Source organism: Crinia signifera, chromosome 1, assembly GCF_055691185.1.
Source record: "Crinia signifera chromosome 1, ASM5569118v1, whole genome shotgun sequence".
NCBI lineage: Eukaryota > Metazoa > Chordata > Amphibia > Anura > Myobatrachidae > Crinia > Crinia signifera.
In genome coordinates, this window is record NC_139217.1 from 173,605,038 (window position 1) to 173,625,838 (window position 20,801).

The following is a 20,801-nucleotide window of genomic DNA, read 5'->3' on the forward strand; positions in this document are numbered from 1 at the left end:
TAGCCAGGGAAACCTGAAAATTAGACATTGTTTCTATACTGTGTTCCTCCAAAATTGAATTTTGCATTTATGTTACATTATTGTGTGAGAATGTATGTTTAGATTTTCTAATGATACTAACTTACAGTACAATGTTGGGAAATAATATACATGGTAATGTATCATAAATGGTAAATTATCTTCCAAAAATGGTAGTTTTATGGTATCGCTGCTATTTACTAAAAGATTAATGAAAAACATCTACATTCAGTTAATTAAAGAAGTCTTCTTCCCTTGTACAATCGTGATCACATATACCAATACATGCTTATTGTTTTCCCTGGGGAGCAATGCCACATGTCACACAGCTAGAAATGTCCAACAGTGATTGAATGAGGACAGGGGAGATATATTGCTCAGTGTCCCCTTTTCATCAGCGACCAGAGATGGTCGCTGATGAAAAGTAACCTCAGCCGGTGGTGCCGCAATGGTAATTAGCTGGTCGCCGGGGCACACTCCCATCACTGGCAATATGGTCGCAAGCGACCATATTCCCAGTGATTTCAGCCCCTATCGCCCCCATGTGTACACAGCATTAAACACAATTGTGGAATCTGTGGAACCATCTCAATTGTCATGTTCACTCTATATAGCTGCAAAGCAATGCACAGTAGTCAGCATGGCTCCATACCTGTGCCAATCTACCAGCACCTTATTGAGTCATTCCCGGCCCGTCTAGCTGCTGTGCTTGCTGCACATGGTGGTTACTCTGAAAATTAGCTGGTGGGCATAATAATGTGACTCTACTGTATATGTATGTATGTGTGTATATATACAGGTGGACAAAGGACTGGCACTTGGAACAGCAAGGGTTAATAAGTAGAGGTGCCTTCCACGGAACAGATATAGCAGCGTATCCTCAAATAAATGAAAGAACAAATTCTCCAAGTAAAGGAAGACAGGAGGCGGCACTCTCAAATCAAAACGTGGTCAAGTGTATTCAAACCATGAAACAGTGCAACAAGGTCAGCATAACAGTGTCGACAAGTTTCGGAGCATTGAGCCCCTTCCTCAGGACAGCTGACAGAACATTAGGTCAAAACGTGTATAGCAGAACATATACACATGTGTGTATATATATATATATATATATATATATATAATCACAGAAAATGGTACCCCAACCGCGCCCAAGATGGTAATAAGAGCAGCAACTCTAATGGACCCCTGTTAGCCGGGCCCGGATAGGCAAGTAGAGATAGAAAATAAGTTTAGAGTGCGCTAAAGACAACTCAACAAATTAAAAATTATACATTTATTTCTTAGTCTTCACAAAGACTTCAAATTTAAAAGGTACAGCAGGTCTGTTACATCTGTACCAGTAACAGACCTGCTGTACCTTTTACATTTGAAGTCTTTGTGAAGACTAAGAAATAAATGTATAATTTTTAATTTGTTGAGTTGTCTTTAGCACACTCTAAACTTATTTTCTATATATATATATATATATATATATATATATATATATATATATATATATATATATATATATATATAATTTACAGGGTGATTCAAAAGTTACAGTACACCCTTTTGTTTCAAAAACTGTGCACCGAAAACTGAATACTACAGCAAGGTATGGCTGAGGTGGGCTATATTTTATCTTTTATTTTATGTACCAAACATACCTTCCTGGACGTTTACACATAAATGGCTGGCTTGTAAAGCTGGGTAGACACGGATAGATTTGAAGCCCGATGTGGGCGTTCCCGATCGATGGGAACGACCAATCGTTCAAATCGTTCCGTGCATCGTTAACGATGCGCATACCCACGAATCGTTAACGATGGTCTATGATCTTTGCTGCATGCAGGAAGATCATGGACAAATCTTTTGTCAAGTGTATCAAATCGTTCCGTGTGTTCGCACGATGAACGATTTGATACACTCGTTAACGATGTCAGAACGCTTCCGACATCATTTCTGTGTGTACCCACCTTAAGGCTTCTTGGCACCCTAGGCAAAATTTTAACCTAAAGACCAAGACCCCCACACTGCCACCAATTTCCAGCCCCTGAAGTGTAAGGGGGTGGCGCCTTAAAAGTTCCACAGATGCCACCTGGGGATTTCCTTCTCAGGGACATCCTTCATTTTGTGATAGACTCTGTGGACAGACAGTTCCTGACAAGCTTTGTGAAATGTGTTATGTGTAATTCTATGGCTACAGAACAATTATTTAGTTAACAATAAAAATGACAACATGTATTCTAAGAATTGGGAATGAGAGATGAGAACACTAAGGATGAAATACCTGTGTCTGATTTTGACATTTCCATTAGTGTGAGACATGCACATACATGATTGTAGGTAACTTAAAAAATATCAATTGGAAAGCAGAGAATAATCTGACAGACTTTCCTCTGCATACTGACATTTGTCGCTTTGCAGCACTAGACTCTGATGACACTTTTGTGTTACTCTAAATTGTATTATTGTGTAAAGCAGTGGTTCCCAAACTTTTTTTTAAGTATTAGAATTTGTAATATACATACAAAGTACACTCAGAGATAGATGACATTGAAAATAAGAACTACTTTATGTTAAGAGTTAGCTTTATATTACTTATGTTGCCAGGGAAGTGCTTAAAGTGCTATTTTTTTCTGTACTTTTTATTGGGTGTATGAAAAGTACCTTGGCCCAGCCAGGCTCTCTCTGCTGCTCTGTACACACATGGGTAGACACCAAAATCAGACGCAAAAAAAGACGCAAAATCGGTCCCCCTCTCGCCCCCCTGACATGCTACTATCGGGTCTCCTCTCATGGCTTCTCCCGGAGAGGAGAAAACAAAAGTCGGCAAATATGGTTAACACTGGACATGACACTTGCGAATAAGACAAACAAAATAACATTTGGTTTTAAATCAGCCATTTCTGCTTTCATTGCATTTACTTACGTACAGTACATTATTAAAATTAACATGCATACATCTCACTACGTCATTCGGAACGGTATATTCTATAATCATACTTGCCTACCTTAAGTGTCTCATCTTCGGGGGAGAAGCCTGAAGAGGAGACTCTCTACAGCTTTATTAACTCATATGTATGTATATATGTAATGATGTCTTACCTCCCAACTTTATTAATTCTGAAATTTGGACCTTCAGCTTCTGGCCGTCCTGAAAGGGGGTGCGGTTACCTGATGGTGGGCATGGCCTCGGGTATAGGGGGCGTGACCGAGTGCTGCGACCTCCCTTTTTGTCATTTTCAGGGGCATGCACAGTGTTCCCCTGCAGAGCAGTTCAGCGGTGATCTCTAGCTCCCCGGCATTGGCTGGCATGGCAGGAGGGATGGCGCGGAAAGGCAGAGAGGGTGACTGCAGGGAGCTATGAGCAGCATGGTCCTGTTTCTGAGATAGTAGAACTACACTGTGCTGTAGAGTCTATTTCTACTTTTGATTCTGATGCCACAGGGCCACACATCGTGGGGTGTGGGCAAACAAAGTGCAATTTGTACTAACTTGTTATCGATTTCGACTATATAGTCAGTCAATAGCCCAAATCCTGTGTACTCAGTTCAAGAGTAATAACGCTCTCAGACAGCAAATGCAGGGTCGCACCGTGTGTACTCCGTTCAAGAGTAATACCGCTTCCAGACAGCAAATGCAGGGTCGCACCGTTTGTACTCCGTTCAAGAGTAATACCGCTTCCAGACAGCAAATGCAGGGTCGCACCGTGTGTACTCAGTTCAAGAGTAATACCGCTCTCAGACAGCAAATGCAGGGTCGCACCGTGTGTACTCAGTTCAAGAGTAATAACGCTTTCAGACAGCAAATGCAGGGTCGCACCGTGTGTACTCAGTTCAAGAGTAATAACGCTTTCAGACAGCAAATGCAGGGTCGCACCGTGTGTACTCAGTTCAAGAGTAATACCGCTTTCAGACAGCAAATGCAGGGTCGCACCGTGTGTACTCAGTTCAAGAGTAGTACCGCTTTCAGGCCGCAAATGCAGGGTCGCACCGTGTGTACTCAGTTCAAGAGTAATACCGCTTCCAGACAGCAAATGCAGGGTCGCACCGTGTGTACTCAGTTCAAGAGTAATAACGCTTTCAGACAGCAAATGCAGGGTCGCACCGTGTGTACTCAGTTCAAGAGTAGTACCGCTTTCAGGCCGCAAATGCAGGGTCGCACCGTGTGTACTCAAGAGTACTTTTCCATGAAAATAAAACAAAAACTTCTACCAAAATGATGAAATGGTTTACAGTAAGATAACATCTACAATACATCCAGCAGGGGGAAAACACTGATCCTAGGCTGAAAAATATACTTTGACAGCTTTATTTCACAGGATCTAATAAAAAGCAAATGCTTTATGGAAAGATTAGCCTCTCCAAAGTATTCATATTGCAAATGTTACTGTAAATCACGCGGATTGCGAAACCTTACTGAAGACAAGCATCAACCACATGTAGAGTCGTCTAAAAGCTGTTCACATTTTTATACATAAGTGGATTTATCAGTTTTCTAGTCAGCAAAGTCACCATCAATTACTTATTAAGAAGACTAAGGGGTCTAGTTTCAGCTCTTCTCGCTTTGTTAAGCCAGAATTACATTTCACACCACTTTTTCAAATATATCTGCTGTCTTTAAGAAACAGTGCTTGCAACAGCCATACCCATAGTATTCTGTATATTTCTATGTTAAAGGGCTATTTAACAAGTTCCGCTCTGCCAGAAGCTAAAGCTCCATACGCACTGGACAACTATGCCAAGTGTATATGGACAGCGATGATCGCGTTCATCGCTGGGTGGAAAGTCGCTCAGTGCATATACGCTTTCCCGGCGATGATGTGGGAGCACGCAGCAGCGCTCACCGCTCTTTGATGGGGCATACACACTGGGCGGCTTTCAGCTGAAAGCCGCTCAAACCTGCTGTTTTGAGCGACTTTCAGCTCAAAGTCGCCCAGTGTGTATGGGCCTTAAGGTCATCATTCCATTGCAATAGGGGGATTCTGTACTTATATGTTAGTTGGGTGCCCACTAAGCTATTTGCTTAGTTTTCTGCGTCCCCTTGCAGGGTTCGCTACGCTTGCCACACTTCGGGCTCGGTGGCTCACTACACTATATAAAATCAACTCCATGCCGACATGGATAGTGGGGGTATGAGCGTACTAACTATAGTGGGTGCCCAACTTACATATAAGTACCGGGGATTCTTCTAAGGTGGGCTGGAGCTGATCGCCGCAATGCCAATTGCACATACTCCGCCTTATCTGTCACTTTACTCTTTGCTCATTGTTGGGGCGGGCACCAATAAGACTTCTTATAGATAAAAAAATCAATTGTTTTTCCTACAATATATTTAATTATTAGGGGCCTAAGTGGTAGTAGTGGACCAATTCTCTCCCATTGGAATTTATCTGTTGTAGCAGGGCTCCAGAAAAAAAAGAGTGAGCAAATTTCCAATATATGTCCGCAACCACCACCCAGCCACCCTCTTACCAAGTGAAGTGGATGGACTGGGCAGTCGGTGACACAATTCAGCGCAAATTGCATCATCCTAGGCCCCCCCCCGCCGCTGTACTATGCCAGTGAGAGGCGAATTTAGACCTTATGGGGCCCTAGGCAAAATACCGGTTTGGGCCCTCCTACCTCCAACAATCCATAGCACTATATTTTTGCTGCTGATTGCAGGTGACACCGATAGAGTACATTGGCGCATGCATAGTCTACCAATAAATGTTCAGTTGCGTGAACTTCGGCATTGTATACAATTCGGAATCAGGCTTTAGGTCTTTTGGAAGTAGGCTTAATACCTGTGTCACATTTAAAGTAAACGGACTGCCCACATACAGTGGATGAAATCATTTTGTGCATCCATACTTTTTTTTATCTGATCAAAGAACATCACATGGAATTTGGCAGTTGTGTGGCAGGTCCAAATGATGTTTCCCGGTAGGCACTCAATGCTCCTCTATATTTAGGTTAGATAGGATATCTTTATGGGCCCCTTGCGACCGTTGTGTCAGTTGTCTCAACATTGTATATCGAGGGAGTAGCCATAATGATGCAATCATGCAGCCATACCTCCATCTCCGCCTCCTTTGCTGCATATTCTACTACCCCACCCCTCACTCCACCACCCCTAGCTGTTCCAAGCTCATGGACTTTTTGGATGCCAACAAGTTGGCAGCTATGGTATTATGTAGCCTTAAACACTGGCAAAAGGCTTTATTTCAGCTTATCCCTATTTAAAATAAAATCCAATACGCTCTGATTAAACAGCTAAATCCTTACCTGTGGCTATGTCAATGATCAACAATAGGCTACAGATGGCCTGAGGCTAATATATGGACCTCCTCACCATAAGAATTTACCCAGTTGGCTTTGCTTCCTACTTTTTCCGATTTCATATAGAGAGAACAATCTATTATTAAAGTCTACAAGTTTATCCATGCGTAGATGCAATATTTTCTCAGCATGGAATAGGGGAGTGCACTGCACACAACTGTCTTTATCAGAGATTAGTTATCCTCACTTTTCAGACTTTTGGAAAAATATCTTGTTTACAACCATTAATCAAGTTTCCAGTTACATTATCAGGTCTAGAATGTGTAATTTTTGGAACATTCAGATGAACATTAGTCTCATTTTCTGGGAATCATTGAAGATTGCTGACTTATTTATTGTAGGAGAGGGCAGAATTCTCATTTATCATTCCCATCATGGACTAATAGTTCTATGGCAGTCTTGGGTCGCTGCTAGGTTGAAGTTGCAATGACGATAAGGTCATATAGTTTAGTGCAAGTGGGATCATGTGCCAGCTTTTGGATCTTCCAAGTGCCAGTGTGCTCTGGAAGGTACTATAATTGGGCATGACACAGCTTGCTGAGGCTTGTATTGCACCAGAAAATAAATGTAATTTCTGACATTTACCCATATTTATTTTCTCACACAACACCTGGACTGCGTGTGATTGCAAAATTTTTTTTTGCCGCTCAACCCGTAGGGAATATAATCCCATGCTCACTGGCCTAGGGCTTGTTGGGTAAAAATGGTAGGGGTCCCCACGTTGTGTATCTTTCTTCTATAGAACCACAGGCTATGTCTGGTAATGACTTGTGCTAACAGTAGAAAATGTAGGGGTCCCCACTCTGTCTCCTCAACTTAACCAGCCTAGGTTGTCAGTGAGTGTTGGTTCTGCTTTGCTGAGTGATGAGCAGTAATTGGTAGCACGGCAGACAATGGGGGAGCGTCAGAAGATTATCTTCCGGCAGCTGCCACTGCACTTCTGGTTGAATTGTTTGCCAACAGGTCCGATGACTCACAGCATGGTGTGGTTGCCAAAATGCAGTAAATTGGTGGGAATACACAATTTTTTATATTTTTTTTTTTTTACACAGTGCCATGTGAGATACTGTAGCTGCATTGGCATCCATTCTGCCAGCCACAGACACGTCTTTTGTTTGGTGACTTTTTCTGGCACATTTCCGTTGAAATGTAAAGTCACTGGTTGTTGCATACTGTATGGTGACATCTTAAGAATTACAAAAATCGTAATAGCAACTTGTACATGATCAGTGGCAACAGACTTCCTACTTATTCTGCTGTTTGTGGCTGTGTATCTGAGTGCTCAATCATTGCACCAGAGAGAGAGACTTTGGTAAGTGGTTTACCATAATCATTGCATACGTAGTATGTACTGTTTTACATATACAGATGGAGCGCCTCCCAGCCAGCCTGAGGAATCAACAGATCCCCTGAGCTTTTGCAGGCTGGTGGTCAGGTCCTCCATTGGACGGAGACGCTTGCACATCACCATCAGCACGCCGGCGTGGAGCAGATTCCCTGTCCATCTCCGCTTCAGGGAGATGGCAAGGTTAGTGGGGGTTGCGGGCGGCGACAGGCAACAGCGGTCTCCGACAGAACAGTGCACGCAAGCATCTCGTGCGCGCCCCTTCTGTCGGATGGCGTACAGTGGCGGATGGCGTTTCTATCACCAGGAGCAGCTCAAATGAGAGCTTCTCCATTTGTACTGCACTTTGCTTGGGGCAGACTATAGATTGTTACATGCTAATTATGCATGCTTCATGGGATGTTGACAGTTGTTGTTCTGAGGAAGCCCATCTGAAGTGAGTGGCATAAGGAAAATGCCTCCCAAGGCCTTTCCTAAAGCTGTCTGTGGCTAACATAACATACTGCTTCCATGACTTCATGCATTTTATTCTAAAAGGAGTATGTCTAGAAAAGAGTTACGGCTTTGCAATGTCGCCGTATACTTTATTTAGATGACAAGCTGTTTCTCTTTGGGTGCACTTATATTATATTTTAAAGTGGGATTGAAGGTTTGAAAAGTAAAAGGTGGTTACTCTGCCAAATCACTAATCGTTTGTTTTGCTGCCAAAATCACTCATGTCTCTCCATATGCTCCCTGGTTCCTTTCCTTTCATCTTCAAATTAGGAGAAGGGGCCATAAAAGTTAATAATTACACCGAAGGATTTAAAGATTTAGAAACATTCCTTCAGATAACTGTTGTGTTTTGTATTCTTTAAATATGCCATTCATTGCTCTAGGGTTTTGTTAGTTTTTGGGGGAGGAGAAGTGAGATAAGAATGCACCTGATCTTGCATGTAGAGCTAGTGAAGCCCATGCATGACCTCCCAGTAATGTATTTATTTAAAATGCTAGTCTTCATGTAGAAAAATGTAATCATTCCATAGAGCACATAGTTTTCTCTTATGTAGCAAAGCAATGTTTCAACTAAAGGGGCCTTTTTATGATTAACCCCATTTCTCCATGTAAAGTAGCATCTCTTATTGACTCATAACTCATGACAACAAAGTTATGTATCATTATAATAGTGACCCGGTGAATGGTGGGCCCAGGTGCAAAAATATGATTTGGGCCCCCCTCCTCCACTTCAACCTAAGTTCACAATATGCCAAACAGCAGTGGGTGGCAACAGTGGACCCCTTAGTCCTTAGGGACCCCAGTGCAATACCCCTCCTGCACCAATGGTAGTTCTGCCTCTGGTCCCGGCACTGACTCAAGCTCCAGTATTACATTCGCTGCTTGCTGTCCACATTTAGTTATAGCCAGTGCCACACTGGCCAACGGGGAAACCACTTCCTGTGGTCCCACTTCCTCTTCTAGGCATCAATTTCCAGACACTATTCTATACTTGCTGATTATCTGACAGCTCCCTCAGGGAAGGAGCAGCCATGTTTCCTCACCAGGACTGGGGCTCTGTAAAAGGGGGTGGTCAGGGGGCATTGATAAGTTTAACCATATCAACGCTCCCGCTATGTAATGCCCATATTACTGATATTGCAAAGACTACAATAATGCAATCAGCATCAACCACCTCCCCAGACCACCCCCATTTCCTCTCGGCACAGTTTCTAATAGTTAGACAAACCTATGTGTTGGCTGGCCACACCCCTACTGGAGCCTCGCTATACCCTTGCCAGAGCCTGGCCACACCCTTAAGCTTGGGCCCCTACCACTGCATTTCTCTGGTGGGCCCTTCATGCTGCAGTCTGATACTGGGTATAGCTGTCTACTGGACTATGCTCTCTATTCATGAGCCTAGGAGGAGAGAAGGAATATGACATGTACACATGCTTTCTCCAGCGGGGCTGCTGACCCAGATGAGCACTGTAAGCGCCATTATGAGACGGTGTCAGTTATACAAACAAAGCTTCAAAAGGTGCATGATAAATAAGGCCATTGAGTCATGATAGACAGGTATCAGGATGGCTGCTGCGAACGAGTAAATGGAATGCTACAGATTTCTATTCTGTGATGCCATTATAATAATACAGCCAAAGCTATAGAATTTCTGTAATTATAATCCATGATTTAAGTGAAAAGAGTAATTTTCAAAGGATTATAGCAGTTTTATAAGGATCCTGTAGAGCAGCTCAGAGAGTGAAGCAACAGCTTCCAAAGACAGAGGTCCTAACTTTTAATTCTTAAATTCTGTCTGCTGAAACCTCTACAGCTGGACCAGCATACCTCCCAACATTTTGAGATCTGGGGTCCGGAATCCACTCAGGTTCCCCAAAAGGGGGCATGGCCTTAGAAAATGGGGACTGGCAAGGCAACTCCCTCGTTCTCCTGCTGTGGGGGGTATGGCCAGTGTTGTGTGAGCTTCTGTCCATTCCCCTGTTGCATGTGCAGAGCGCCGATTCATGCTGCTCTGATAAGCAGAACAGCAATAGTCAGGGGACTCCCAATTTCTCCTACTCCACTGTGGGACACGGGTGGGACGATTGTCCTAGCAAAAATCGGGATAGTTGAGAGGTATGTTCCAGGACCGCTTTAAGAGAGGAGACCTGTGTGCAGCCTTCTACGTCCAGATCCCCTCCTTTCTGCTAGCAGCAGTGGTGTAGAGTCTGAGCAATAGATGGCTTTTAGCTGTTTTTATGATCTTTTTTTGAAAAACACAAGGATGGTTTTGGCAAAACCAATCCAGACCGAAAACACGGAGGAGATTCAGATCAAAAATCAAAGCACAAATAAAAAAAAAATATGTCCAGGTGCACACCCCTAGAAAATACACCCTTTCTAAAAGAATACACAGATTAATAAGTCAGCCCTCTTATGTTATAACTCTTACTCAGAGTGATTCACTTGGCTTGTAAAAATTTAATTAAGTGACCTTAATTCATGTAATAGAGATTTTGCTTGTTCGGCTACAACTATTTACTCAAGGTGTCCATGCGCATCCAACCTGGTTTTGCCTTGTAAATGATTGCTGCTTTAAAAAAACACCCAAACACCTCAGACCCTATTACATTTACCCCATGATAGCTCCAGACTCACTGATTGTTGTTTACAGCCCCATAGGGCTGCTTACAAAAAAATTGGTGAATTCAGTGTGAGAGTGGGCCTTTCCTGCTGGAATGTTGATGAGTTTCGGTGCGGTCATAAAGGCAACTCACACCCCTCGCACATAATTGAAAAAAACCATAATGTTCTGTGGACTCATACAGTAACAATGTGGTATATACTTACTTATACTACTTATACTTACTTATGATGGAAAATGAGGTTTAATGTTGACAAATGTAACGTTATGCATCTTGTGAGACATAACCAGTGTGCTAACTATACTCGTAATGGGGTAGAGTTGAGTAAATCAGAACTGAAAAAGGGCCTAATGTGGTTTACACACCAGGACGATTTGGATCAAATGAGCCAATTTAGATACAATGTAGACCGATTGTATGTAAATTGGACATGTTTTTGGCCATTGCATTGCCGTTCTGATGTGACCCTGATCCGATGCGTGGCCCCACGGGTCATTAGGTCTTTCTGAGATCCTACCTGTAGCAGGTAGGATCTGAGAAACGACCATTGAAGTGGGTGCGGGTGGCAATCGGATCGCGATCACATCAGCTGCATTTTCTGAGTGGGTCGTCGGCGGGTCATAGGCTCCGCCTGCTCATGAGCTGGTCGTACTTTCCTGTGACGAACCGCTCACAAGCTGCATCGTGCTGGTGTGTACCCAGCATCAGAGTGCACATTGACAACAACCTGAGGTGCAGTACTCGGTGCCATGGAGCAGCTATTAAGGCTAACAATATACTAGCCTGTATAAAAAGGGGCATGGAAACTAAGGACATCATGTAATTATGCCTCTGTATTAGGCATTGGTTAGACCTCATCTTGAATTTTGGGATCCACACTAGGAGAAAATATTTTGTACCATATCAGAAGGAAAGGCTATTTTAGGGTGAGGGCAGTTAAAGTGTAGAATTCTCTTCCAGAAGAGGTGTTATCGGCAGATACAACTAATACATTTAAAATATTATTATTAGAAAAAAAATATCAAGGGGTACAACCAATGGTAGCAAAGCTTGACCAGAGTAGATACAATCAATAGGTAGAATATCTGAACTGATGGGTATTACAATAAAATAAAAACAAAATAAAAAAGTTGAACCTGATGGACGTATATCTTTTTTCAACCTAGACTACTATGTTAATATATTTTATATGCCTTATGTATGCTGATTATTATCTTGCCATCTTCACAATATTCTACGTAAATGCTACAGTATGCACTAACAGAGTGGACTTAAGGTGCCCATAGACTAGGGTAATTCACATGCGATTTGGTCAGTTTCCATGCACTTGCAATTATAAATCGCATGAAAATTGTCCAAAATGCATGTGGGTACTTGTGTACAATCACGGCTCCCACGATGTGCATCGTACAGGGAAAAATCGCATCGCATGCGATCTGATGCGATGCGATGTCATTCTTCACAGAAATTATGGACATGAGTTGAAATCATGTAAAATGCACCCCAAATGTCATTTTTCACACTGTACCACCCCCACTATCAACGCCAACCCGAAGCGTGGCGAGTGCAGCGAGCCCACGAGGGGCGGCGGTACGCGTCCTACGACCTTTTCATACCCCCACTATCCACGTCGGCGTGGAGTTGAGAATAGAAAGTGTGGCGAGCGCAGCGAGCCCCGCGAGGGGACACGGATACCTGTGAAGCCCGCGAGGGGACACGGATACCTGTGAAGGTATCCGCGTCCCCTCGCGGGGCTCGCTGCGCTCGCCACGCTTCGGGCTCGGTGGCTCGCTACGCTCGCCACACTTTCTATTCTCAACTCCACGCCGACGTGGATAGTGGGGGTATGAAAAGGTCGTAGGACACGTACCGCCGCCCCTCGCGGGCTCGCTGCGCTCGCCACGCTTCGGGTTCGCGTTGATAGTGGGGGTGGTACAGTGTGAAAAATGACATTTGGGGTGCATTTTACATGATTTCAACTCATGTCCATAATTTCTATGAAAAATGACATCGCATCGCATCAGATTGCATGCGATTTTACAAAAGTGCATAAAACCACGGGAAAATCGCATCGCATGCAACTACATATGGCATGCGAGGGCATGCGATGGGAGCCGTGAAAGTACACAAGTACCTGCATGTGATTGACATCAGGTCTGATTTTGAGTCACACCGGCTGCAGGAGAGAGCTGTCGGATAGCAGCCAAGCCAGGCAGACTTGGCGGGGATTGCATGCGATGTATAGTATGCAAAAGGCCGCCTACGATATATAGCATGTGATCCTGCCATCCGCAAAGGTCCCAGGTGGCTCAAGGAGGGATCTTGGGCGAATTCTCTGTTCGGCCAGAATTAGCGTTTGTAAAGTACCAAAATCCTGTTATTCTTGGAAATTAACTAAATCTTGGATTTTGTGCATCCTGGCTGGGGGAGTACAAATCTGCCAGATATTTCTTGGTAAACTCTAGTTATCTTGAACAATTCAGAGTCTTTACAGCTTTATAAAGCTATATATGGTAATACAGATGTAGCTACAATGCAGCCTGATATTATCAGCGGACATGGTTGTACAACAGTATAAAAATATATTTGGCTAAAAGAGCAAACTCTTTTAAATTTGTTACAACTTTCCAATGTAGACTACAAAAAATATTATTATTATTATTATTATTATTATTATTATTAGGAAGAGTAAATTAAATAGGTCTTTTTTTTTTTTTTGCAACTTCCTGATTTAACGCTTAGCGGTGCATCCATTTTTGACTAACATGTATTTTAAGAAGCACTCTTAAAAAAGTGTGTCATTATGTATATAATAGGACAGGCACCAGGAGGGCGGGGCCACATTCACTCACAGATACAGCACTGCACCGAACAGCTGTACAAGCTGCAGGGTTTATATGCAAAGGAAGCTCTGGGCAGCTCTGCAACACCTTTGCTGGCTGCAGGTTACCCTCCAGGCACACTGCCAGACAAATGTACGGCCTGCGGGGCAGATATTTTGCCAACCCCAGAGACTTGCGTATTGGGTGTAGTCACTGGGTATACAGTCCTACTTTTGACCCTGTCTGGTGCACGTCACGGTGATGATGACGATGCTGCTGCTGCTGCTGATGATGGCATACATGTGCCCTGCATATATGTTATTTTGAAAGTTGCATGTAAGTTATGATATGTGTCTGAATGTATTTTTGTGGCCAGTTTGTGGCTGCATTTTCCCAGTTCCCAATAATGATTGGGAGTTTTTTTTTCACTAGTACCTGTACTTTTAAAACTATTAGCCAGTGAAATCATTAGTACGGGTGACATTCATGTTTTCCTGCGTGCTAAGCTACACAGGGAAATGAGAAAACAAGGGTGGCTTTGTTTCAGCCATGTGGCCAGTGTGTCTTTTTATAGTTTTTTATTAGATTGTTTTCCCAAACACGCATAATGCTTTCTATGTGCTATAAGTTGTAATCAGCCTTCCATTAAAGGTCCTCAGTGCTGGATTAAAAATCTCTAATGGTGCCCATACACTTATGTGAGGCCTACATGTCTCCTTTTTATGTGATCCCCAATCTTGGGGTGGCAAGATTGCAGACGATGCAACATTTGCGTTGCTTTTGCATATGATGTATCATATGGAATACCAGCAAGGGATCTGACAAATAATTAGTGCAGCGGATCGGCTCTGGAGGTTAGGCACATACGATTTGACACTTTTCACCTGATTTATCAGTACAATGCGTCAGAATCGGGTAAAATTTGCTCAAATTGTAAAAGTTTAGGTCTTCACAAGAATATTATTGACTCACATGCACTTAGACAGCTTCTATTTTGCTAAGCTTTTTTATGCTTTTAAAGTGGTAATGAAGCTTTGACTTTCTCAGACATCGCCACACTATCATACTGCTTTGTAAATACAATAGTCTTTATTTCTGTGGTGGACAACTACTTCTTAACAACCAATATGCCTCTGCTCCGAACTTAGTAGATACAAAGTAGGGAAGGTCATCGACCATCGATGAGTTCAAATCAGTGATCTTTTTTTTCTCTACAAGGTTACCGTACACGGAGTATAAATACCCCCACAACACCCATGAAACCATGCCCCCAGGTTCTGATTGGCCTACGGACCAGACAGTGAAAGAAAAGGGATGACCATTGGTTGATGAAACCATTAATGGCCATCCATTGTATAGTTAGCAACCATCTACGGGTGCAAGCAACCATCGATGGGTGCTGCAAAGGTAAACACATTGATGGCCATCCCTAATACAAAGTACAAGATATGCATTTTGCAACACAGGTGAATGTTTTCATTTCATTATAGTTATAGTTTTATGTTTTATGTGTCTTTTATTCTAAGTGTTAGAATGTCTTTGTATGCAATATATTCATGCATGCTCAACATTATTTGTTATATGATTCTTGAGATGCTTTTGTTAATTATCAATTGTTTCTTCTGTTATTTTCAGGTGAGGACACTATTTGTTAGTGGATTGCCTTTAGATATCAAACCTCGCGAGCTGTACTTATTATTCAGACCATTTAAGGTACAGTACTTACTGTCTGGTTGATTATACAGAAACATTAATCAAACATTACCACAGTCAGATTAATGTAATAATAAAAAATGTAACATAAATAAAAGGGTACTTATGTATTATCAGGGCACCCAATTAGCATATGTACGGCACCGTAGGAAAATCGCATCGCATGCGATTTTTTTTGCGTGCGATGCGATTTTCCTATGTAATTTATTCACTGCTATCCACACCGACGTGGATAGTGGGGGTATGAAAAGGTCGGGAGGATGCGTTCCGCCGCCGCTCGCCACGCTTCGGGGTGGCGTGGATAGTGAGTGGGTGCCTAAATCTCATTGCTTCTCATACAAATGTATAGCAAAGTCAATGGCATCTCACCCTATAAAATCACATGTGATTTTGCAGTGTGGTGCAATCTTTATGCGATTTTCTTGCGCAGAATCGCCCGCTAAGCAATTTGCTTAGTGGGCGCCCTGCTAATACAGAAGTACCAATAAAAGTAATACTGGGGCAGATGTATTAAGCCTTAACAAGAGATAAATCCAAGGGCGATAGAGATAAACGTCCAGCCAATCAGCTCTTTACTGACTTTTTTCAAACACAGGCTGTAACATGGCAGTTAGCAGGTGATTGGCTGGACGTTTATCTCTCCTTATCACCCTTGGATTTATCTCTTGTTAAAGCTTAATACATCTGCCCCACTGTTGCAAAATGTATTTGGTAAATAGGCTTTGCTATGTAAAATCAATCAAAATCAAATTAAGAGAAAGAAGAAGGTTTTTGAGTCATAATATGTACCTTTTAGGCACTGGTGTGTCTATAATGGGTGCAAGGTGTGTGGTGCACACTGGTTCTTAGGTCAAGGGAGTCCACACACCGCATTACCTGCACCTATTTAATTATACTCACCTCTTCATCGATCCGGCGCTGTCTGCCCAGCTGCAAAAATCTCTGGGAAAATGGCCACCGTGACCATTTTCCGGTGATTTGCGCATGTGCAATAGAGGTCCCCCAGGAATGCAGCATGGGCGTAATATTCCTAGAGACCTACGCATGTGCAGTAGCCTTCACACTCATCTCTTAAAGTTACTACAGACGGAACAATGTTGGCAACGATCCAATATCGTTACCGATGGTATCAAATTGAGTGACAGGCAGGGGGTGCGCCCATATAAACGCTGGGCGGACACCTGTGAATGCAGGCATGCACCTGCCTGCTAGGGGCGGGCTAATGATGTCACATGACGTCAGCACCTGCCCTGAATTCGTCGGGAAATGTCCATGAGAAACGTAACAGAGAAGAAATCATTTGATGGTGAGTAACCATCAAATGATTTCTCCTTCTGTGCGGACGCATGTGAGCGGATGTGTAAGCGCACACATTGTGCTCGCATTGTAGCGAAGGGATTTAGGCGGTGGGGTGTGTGTGTTTGATTCTCATTTTCTCCAATACATCACCAGATTTTTATTCAGGCTGGTGCGAGGAGTGAGTGTCGGGAGGGGGTGGGGGGTTTGCATGCAGGATGAGTCGGAGTCAGCCGGCCACAGGGGGAGGGAGGCACTTACCTGTGTCTGGGTTCAGATGGTGAGGACTGCAGGAGTGTGCACAGCAGGCAACTGTCTCCTGACACTGTTGCATAGTAGGGAGCTGGGGGGATTGTGCTATATGTGATTTTTACCTGGAAAGGGCGAAGCTGTCACAGCCAGCAGCTCTGCAGAGCCAGCACAGGCTGTGATGGCTGGCTTCTGTGATATGTTAACCTGCAGTCTGTGTCAGGATTGCCTGGAACGCAGGCTGCAGGGAAGGAGACAGGACCCAGCCATCGGCCATTGCCTGCCCATCCATGGCCCTGCCGCCCGGCCAACCATCGATAGACGCCCGCCTTGGCCATCACCTCACCATACACCCGACCATTGACTGCTGCCCGATCTGGCCATCACTTCACTGTACACCCGACCATTGACTGCTGCCCGATCTGGCCATCACTTCACTGTACACCCGACCATTGACTGCTGCTCTCCCTGGCCATCACCTTGCAGGTTTGGGGATTATTATTTTTTTACGCTTTATACTTTAACATTATGGGAAACAGTGAGGTGTAGCTGTGATGGGGGGACGGAGAGGTGTAGGGATGACGGGGGATGGAGAGATGCAGTGGAGGAATAGGTGCAAAGGAAGGGACATAGAGATGCAAGGGTGGGGACATCGCTATGTGTGTAGGGGCCATAGCGATGCGTGGCCCCGCGTGTTGCTATCGCCTGTTGAGTAATATCCAATATCCATGCTGGATATTAATCGGTCAGGGCCAGTGTTCTCACAAGACAACACTGGCTCTGACAGATTGCTCAGCACACAGCACTGACACATCCCTATGGCCCTTATTCTGATTGATGCGGACTTTACCGCGTTCTTACGGATCGCGTCTTTACGGCGTCTGCGCATGCGTGGAGAACGCTACGCGCATGTGCCACGCCTTGACTCGGTACCAGTTCGGACAAAGCCCGTCCAAAACTGGTCACCGCAATCAGTCGGGAAATAGGGGCGTATTATGGGCGTCATGCGGAATGACACATGGGCGTAGTTTCAAAGTGGGCAAAACGGGGCGGAAACATGGGCGGACACGGGGGAGTACACTTATGTTGGGGGGCGTACATTCGGAAACCACTCCGAATGCACGCGAGCAAAAAGGGCTGAAATGTGCGGTGTCCACAAGTGTACTATTGCTTTGCGGACACCACTCGTTCATGCGGTAGGCGAACGTACGCCTAATGACTACAACCATTAACACCTGAACCCAATAACAATCTACTCCTTTACTCATTACTCACTAATAGGACGCTTGTCAGTGCTTTAATTGAAACCATTGCACTTCAATTGCTGTAAGGGTTAATGTGTGCTATGCATGTGTTAGGCATGCTTGTAAGGATATATTGGAATCTAATTGATTCCAATTCCAAATAAGCAGTTTTTTATGAGGATAGGTAATTGAATAAGTGGGTCATGTGATGTCTTGCAGAAGATACTTCATAGTGGGTTGTTTGGCGTAAATCCTCCGCTTACGTGCGGTAGCACCGCTTGGCTCCCGTTCGGATGCGGTATTCCCGAGCATACTCTGTAATACTCTGTAATACCGTGCCGAATCGGAGTGTTTCTCCCGCACACGCATGGTTTGTATGTCGTCCGTAAACACGCCCTGTTCTTAAAGAGTGAGTCCGTCCGAATGCGGAGGACACGTGGGCGTTTCTACGGACGATGGCCGCATGCGGCAAAACACCGTGGCGTGCGGACCGCTCCGTAAGAATGCGGGAATATCCGCACAGATCAGAATAAGGGCCTATGTGCTGAGTGATCTTGCTGAAGCGTTCTGAGCGATCTAGCGTCCCCCATTTCAGTGCCCCTTAAGATGACCAGTTTTGCTCGGCACATGTGAAATTTTCGCACATGCCACCTAATTACCCAAATTAATTATTTTAGCTTTAGGGTCCCTTGAAAAAGTCATGGAAACCCTTTGGACAGAAAGAGTTTGGGAACCACTGCCTTACACCTTGTCACACTTGGTTTTGGAACTGATAAGATGATCTGGCCTTCCACTGACAATACTCCTGACTGCTTGTGCAGTTCACAATTAATTCAGAAAAACCAATCACACTGGTCCCCACAGGTAACAAAAATTAAATACATTTGAAAACAAGAGACCAGTGAATTGGTGGTGGCTGGAAACTGATGTGTAGCACTGGGGGCACACTTGAGAACAGCTCAAGGTACACTTATTGAAAAATCCTGTAATGTTTTCAAATGGTTGTGGTGCTCAGAAACTGACTTGACTTGTGTTTTCTATATTATTTTTCAGGGTTATGAAGGCTCTTTAATAAAGCTCACATCAAAGCAGGTAAGAACATCTCAGATTGTGTTAGTAATTGCAGCAGTACTGTTGGGGGATCAGCTATGGTAGCAGCTTCGTGACCACAGTGGTTGTGACTGTGCCTAACTGCTTGTTGAAGGACTGGTGATATAACAGCAATGTAACAGCCTCAGTCTTACTACCCAGGGAATACAGTGACTAGGTCGACATACAAAAAGTCGACATGCATTAGGTCGACTACTTAAAGTGGACAGGCCTTGGGTCGACACACTCAAAAGGTCGACATGGCTTAAGGTTGACATGGTCATTAGGTCGACACATGCATTAGGCCGAAATAGGGAAGGTCGACAGTCAAAAGGTTGACAGAGGTTTTTCACTTTTTTTGCCAACGTGTGCCGACAGGCGGTATTTCATGCCCTACCATCCACTCGGGCGTAGAGAGAGAATAGAATAGCGTGCCGAGCACAGCGAGGCACCGTGCCCAAACAGTGGTAAGTGCAGCAAGCTGTCCCAGATGTCGACACAGTCAACATGGACACTGGTCCATGTTGACTGTGTCGACATTTGGGACAACAAAAAAAGTGAAACCCCATGTCGACCTTCCCCGTGTTGACATAATTCATGCGTCGACCTAATGACCCTGTTGACCTAAAGCCATGTCGACCTTTTGATTATGTCATCCTAAGTCCTGTTGACCTTTAGTGGTTGACCTTTAGCATGTCGACCTTCCTGTGGTCTACCTAATGATCCACTCCCCTACCCAAGACATTGCTGATGAAAGTATTTGCAGTCATATGTATTTCCAGATGGTAAAATGTGGCCACTATAAGAACACAATTGTTGGTATAAGCAATGTTGTACAAATCACAAGATGGGTGTAGGTCACACCAGTACCTTATGGTCAGGGTTGTGTTAAATATGTTTGATACACACAGTGGCAAACGCAGGATTTTCAGAAGGGGGTTTCCAGAGGGCCGGAGCAAAGCACGGAGATGGACCCAGTTTATGCCGGGTCAGTTAAAGTATTATAGATAGACCAAATGTATATAAATAATAATAATAATAATATATACACACACACACACACACACTGATCCTCCAGCGGTAGGGGGGGGGGGGGGAAGCTTTGATGTCCCCCGGGTGGTAGGGGGTATTATATCAACCGCTCAGCATGTAGGGCCTGGATCAGTAATTTCCACTAATTACCCCTTTACTGCACAGATGGTGGGAGATGGGGTGGGAGAAGGGGGTATTGGGCTGAATGAAGGGGCCCTGATACATAACTTCCTGGGTGGTAGAGGATGTTTAATATGCAGAGGAGGGGTGTATAGTGGAGTGGGCTTATTATTCATAATTTTCTGGTGGGAGGACAGTTTGCTTGACTGCAGATATTTACAGTTCCCAGAAATAGATTTCTTAGATTTTAATGGAATTAAAAACTAGAGAATCCCACCTATCAAAAGGTACTGGGGACTAGGGGATCAGAATTCAGGAGGCAGAGCAATCTGCCAATGAGTATATAAAACTACATAACAGGTGTGTGGAGCTGGAGCAGTAACCAGCTGCTGGAAGGCTGATATCTCTGGTTCTGGAAACAGTAGAGACAAGCTTCTAGTGTCCCT

General features: G+C 44.0%; 1 protein-coding gene across 2 annotated transcripts in view; it reads left to right on the plus strand.

The window, feature by feature from the left end:
* RBPMS (RNA binding protein, mRNA processing factor) overlaps positions 1–20,801 on the plus strand; it is a 223,384-nt gene that overhangs the window by 73,704 nt on the left and 128,879 nt on the right. For both annotated transcript variants that reach the window (XM_083177449.1, XM_083177439.1), the window contains exons 2-3: positions 15,248–15,325; positions 19,168–19,206. In XM_083177449.1, the coding sequence (XP_083033575.1) occupies positions 15,248–15,325; positions 19,168–19,206 (117 nt within the window). The remainder of the gene's footprint in view (positions 1–15,247; positions 15,326–19,167; positions 19,207–20,801) is intronic.